At 32.3% G+C, this 5,425-nt stretch overlaps 1 protein-coding gene across 1 annotated transcript; it reads left to right on the top strand.

Annotated features, from left to right (window-relative positions):
- The first annotated feature begins 4,331 nt into the window (after positions 1 to 4,331).
- On the top strand, positions 4,332 to 5,371 carry LOC109215447. Its single transcript, XM_019379519.1, has one exon. The coding sequence runs from the start codon at positions 4,371 to 4,373 to the stop codon at positions 5,319 to 5,321; it is 951 nt and encodes a 316-aa protein (XP_019235064.1). The 5' UTR covers positions 4,332 to 4,370; the 3' UTR covers positions 5,322 to 5,371.
- Positions 5,372 to 5,425: the final 54 nt, after the last annotated feature.

Raw genomic sequence — 5,425 nt, 5'->3', positions numbered from 1 at the left:
GGGGGAGGACTTTGAAAAAGTCAGATGACTGTGAAGCTGGCATAGAAGGACGAGGAGGCATAGAAAGAGGGCTCATATTTGGTATAGGTGGAGGAAGCTGACTTGATCTAGGTAAAGTGTGTTTCTTCTTCTTATATTTTTTAATTTTTTTACTGCGAGAATCCACCTGTGTAATAAATTTGGAAGCGATAATAAGCTTAACTTCTTAGGTTGAATCAGTAAGAGCATTCAGAATGATAAATATGTGATTTTACATTTATTGCTAATTTCACCAACGAAAACAGAAGCTTTGTGATACTTCAGTATTGTAATGACAATAAAAACAGTGTTAACTCTTTACTGATTGCATAGGAGATGCTAACTAGAGATGACAAGTCCAGCAATGCTAGTTGAGTTTTATTTGTTCCTATGTGTTAAGCATGTAAAATTCAGTGATTTTTCAGAGAAGCATGTAAAATTAAGAATACTAATAATTGTTCCTGATAAGTAGAATAAATTGCTATTTAACAATATCAACCCCATTTCTTTCTCAAGCATTCTTGATCTCAACTCAGGATTTCAAGTTGTACGACAGAGAAGGTAAAGACAATTAGTGATTATGTTAGCTTTTGTTTAGTCTTATCACTAGTCTGCTTTATTAAGTACACCACAAACAAGAAACCACAATTTTATAGTTTCAACAGCATAAAAGAGAAAACACAACTTGAATCGAATAACTAGTTATACATCACCATGAACTCTAAGGAAAGGCATCCCTTGTATATACAAATTAAAAAGGGAAAATAATCAAATTACTGAGCATAAATAAACATAGCACAAAAGTGTTTAACAAAATAACATCACACCAAGAAAAATCTACATATATGGCTATAGAGACTTGAAAAAACCAACTATGCTGAACCAAACTTGCAGTCCAATGCTAGGAAATCGGATACAAAGAATAAGAAAAAAAGAAATACCTTGTAGGTACTGTTGTATGGAGAAGAAATCTATCTTTTGCCGCAACTTCTTCTCTTTTTCTGTCAGGGAGAATTAAATTACAACCACATCAAATTTGAAAAGTAATTTAGGACCATTTTCTTAGCTTAAAATTCACATTTATGTTTAATATATTCATTAAATTAGCTCAGGACCATTTTGGCAGTAGTATATTAAGAATATGATGTGCTACAGCACACATTTTGCCAACAAACAATCAATATTACCTCAACAGAATGTCAAATAATTCACCAGTTCTTTCCATCTCCTGCTAGATAACAATAATGGCCCATTATACACAAATCGAGTGAAAACTTAAAGATTAGATGTAAACGAAATCTTAATAGAGTTATCAATCCAACTTGACTAGAAGCCTAAATGTGTAGTTCTATACAAAAGAGACTAACAGGTTGTTTGGATGGTTGTTACCCATTGTATCGTATTGTATTATTTTTCCAGAACAATGTTTGTTTTGATTGTTTAGTTAAAATTGGTTGTATTGTATTGTTAAATCCATTGTTCCGGAACAATGAAAAATTCCATTTTTTGGAACAACCGATTTGGTGTGGTGGGATTGTTTCCTATTTTTCTGTCCAATTATGCCCTAACTTATTACTATATAATTCTATTTTACCCTTTACCTTGTTTTTATTTTAAATAATAACAAAGTCTTTTTCTCATATAATTATATAATATAATTCTACGTGAAGTCTAATAACCTATATAAATTCTCAAAAACAAAATCCCAAATATTACCTATATACGTGAAAATCTCGTTTTTCCTTCTGCCGCTTCCAACTCTTTTGGTATATGTTTTCCCTTACTTTTGTTTCATTCTTTCTTCTACTTTGATTTATAATTCCAATTCTAATTACTTTATCTCCAATTAACTTTGTGATATTGGTTGTTTTCAAGTGTGCAAGGTATTATTATTTATCTTTATTCTGCCAACTCTTTCATTCGTTTCTTAATCATCGTTGTTAAATTTTTATCCTTAAGTTATGGAAATATTACTTATGATCTAAATTTTGCATGGAGTATACTTAATATTTTTTAAATTATTATTATGATCTAATACTTTTTATTTTTTTAATATTTCTAACTTATTCCACTAATTTCGATAGAATTTGCATGAATTTAATTGCTTAATTTATATATAAGACATAATTGGTGATAAATATAGAAAGGAGTTTTCTTGAATAATTTTATGTGTAAATTTTGATAATTAAATATTCAAAACAATTGAGGGTATTTTCGTAAACTTATCAGTTACAGTACAGTACGATACATTCAAATCAAACAGCAAAATGTTATTTAACAACAACATACAATACAATCTATCCAAACATAATATCAATAAAAACGATATGATACAATACAATACGATACATTATAAAACGACGGGTAACAATGATCCAAACAGCGTGTAAGAATAATTTTCTTAACCGAACCACAAAGTTGAACTACCTAAATCTCAAAATTGAAGTAGTATTAATTGGCATAATTTTCAAAACATAACCGCCGAATAGGAACGACGATACTCGAAAATCTTGTTCTTGAATCTTTTTAATTAAAGATAGAAACTTACAAGGGTGGAAATCCTTCATAGAAACGTAGATCTCGAACTAAAATCAAAATCCAGTTCTGAGAGAGGGGAGAGGGCAGGGAGAGAGAGAGAGAGCCATATGAGTTGGGTTACCTGGGATGGTTACCGGTGATGGTAAGAGAGCAATAAGTTAAGATAGAGGCCGACGGCATTCCTAAACTTCCACAGACGAGGGCCTTTTACCTAATTCATTATGTCTAAACTTTTCACTTGTGCGAGGGAATGGGTGATTGTTGTGGGAAAAATGGGAGGGAAAGATAAAATGCTAAAATTTTCGTTCAATTATCAAAAAAAAGTAGAGAAATTTCTAATGTGAATGGCCCGCCAAAATGTGTGGACTTTCTTGTGGGGGCTTGGGGGTCTGGAAGCGAAAAGAAAAATGAAAAGAGAAGAAGAAAGAAATTGGGGTGGGGCTAGGTTTTTTAAAATAATCTGCGACTGATTCCATCACAAAACTGGCGACCGTTTCAGTCATAATTTAAAAAAATAATTTGACCAAAGTTTAAAAATATTTGTGACCGAAACGGAGGAAAATAGTCAAATAAAATTGTTTGACTTTAGTTTTCGACTGATTCTGTCGCAATAATTTATCCCGAATTTTTGCTCGAGACGTTACGACAAATGTTGTTGGAAAAATATCGAAAAGATTAAAAAAAATATAACAAATATTATTTTTGAAAATTCCAACTTAATCATTGCAAATTTGCGACTGATTCTTTCGGTCGCAAATATTCAGTCGCAAATCAGCTATTTTTTAGTAGTGAAAGTGGTTAGTTGACTGTAAAGTGGCTAGATTAAACATAGATTAGATGTTCAATTTTGACGTGTATATATGCTACAATTCTGATTGTTAATACAGCTTAGAAGATCATTTCCTAATTTTCCATTTCTCCTCTTTCTTCTAGAATATTCTCCTTCTTCCTCCTGTCGCTGACCTCCATAGATGTAGAAGCTCGAGATAGCTTGTAATTCAGATGGTTAACACATATTCTGGAAGAGAAAATGCAGGAGCAGGAAACGAAAGATGTACAATGAATGTGATAGAGATAAGATCAAGAATCAAAGAAAGTAAAGAACTAGTGATAAGCATTTATATTTGGTACTGTCAAGAGTAACTCTGAGGAATATCAATAAAGAAAAAATAGAGTACTAACAGATTGTAAGATAGAAGTGAATCTAATACCAAATGAATCTTACGTCTTCAGTCTTCACTATTACCTCAGCTTTGCAACGACTATATAGGCTTATGTTAATGCAATATAAACACTAATTAGGTACATTTTTGTGATACTACCAGCTGATCACTTAAATAATAATATGTAACCATCATTCATAAGAAATGGGATAGTAACTTAAAAATATAAGACAGATTGGCGATTTCAACATATTAAAGTACAATGATAGGGTAAAAGTATTTTCATATACTGTATAACATTAAAATTCAAACGATCGAGTTTAAGTTTTGTAGTATTGTGACAATGCATAAAAAATTTAACACCATCAAGTTAAACTACATGTATAAGTATAACAGTTATTTACACAATTATTACTATAATTTGAACCCTCATACTTAAGTTATTAGGATAATTCACATCATCTTCATTATGGATCACTCATTTTTTTCGGTACAAGCCATTCGGATATATATGACTGATTATTCTCAGAACTTGATTCCGCGCGCGTCCAATTTAAGCAAAGAATCATATGACTGCTATAAATACTCAAATAACATGGACCAAAGGAAATCCAAGCAAAAGTAAAAAGAAGGCAAAAACAAAAGGCAAAAATGTACGTGAATTGTAGTTCATCCTTAAATAGGAAAGATGATGATGATGACAGTGCTTCTGAATTTCCTAGAATGATTCGTAACTCTAATCAGTTACGTGCTAATTCAGTTCATAATCCTCGTCGTCCTGTTGTAGATTATTCTGAAAGTGAAGATGAAGGACAGGCTCAGTGGTTTAACCATAACAAGCCACCTCGTTCCACGAATGATATTTCATCACTTTTAAGAATGATGCTCAACCTCAGACAAGGTGCTGGTGCTGGTGCTGGTTCTTATGCTGGTCGTACTTCCCAACTGATTATTAACCAGAATCGTCGTCCTGTTGTGGATTATTCAGATACTGATGACGAAGTGATATCAGCTCACTACAGGCAGATTAAACACTTTAGCCATCCACATGCCTTGAACAAGTACGACGTTGAACGAGACGATGAAATTAAGTGCAAAGTCTGCGGGCTGCAACTTGTTGGCTCAGCTTATGGTTGTCAACCTTGTCAATTTTACCTACACGTTTCGTGCTTCGATCTGCCCCAAAAGATTAAGCATGATTCTCATCCTGCTCATCCTTTGACCCTTCGATATCCTTCATACTACAAGAACTGTGGAAAAAGTTGTGATGCTTGTTGTGAGGATATACGACGAAGTTTTCTATACTGTTGTGATCCTTGCAATTTTGATCTTCATGTTACTTGTGCTACCTTATATAGCATTGCGAAGAGAGCTGATTCACCAAAGGATACTCTTCGACTTTATTACTCGTTTCCTCTCAATGACAACAATCATATGCATTGGATTGCACGATGCAATGTTTGTAACAAGAAGGTGTCTAAGGAAGGTTGGTTGTATTACAGTAGGGATACTGGCTATATTGCACATATCAAGTGTGCTAAAGGTGCTAAAGTTGGGGTTTCTTGGATTAAAGAGAGACTTAATATGCTTAAAGTTAAGTAGAAGTATGTGAGAGGATTGATATATATATATATATATATATATATATATATATATATATATATATATATATATATATATATATATATATATATATATATATATAT

Source organism: Nicotiana attenuata, unplaced genomic scaffold (genome assembly GCF_001879085.1).
Source record: "Nicotiana attenuata strain UT unplaced genomic scaffold, NIATTr2, whole genome shotgun sequence".
Lineage (NCBI taxonomy): Eukaryota > Viridiplantae > Streptophyta > Magnoliopsida > Solanales > Solanaceae > Nicotiana > Nicotiana attenuata.
Note: the sequence above shows the minus strand (reverse complement) of the source record. Positions and strands in the feature narration are given on the sequence as shown.

Coding starts and splice junctions, on each gene's coding strand:
- LOC109215447 (XM_019379519.1), top strand. CDS start 4,371: ATGTACGTGAATTGTAGTTCATCCTTAAATAGGAAAGATGATGATGAT.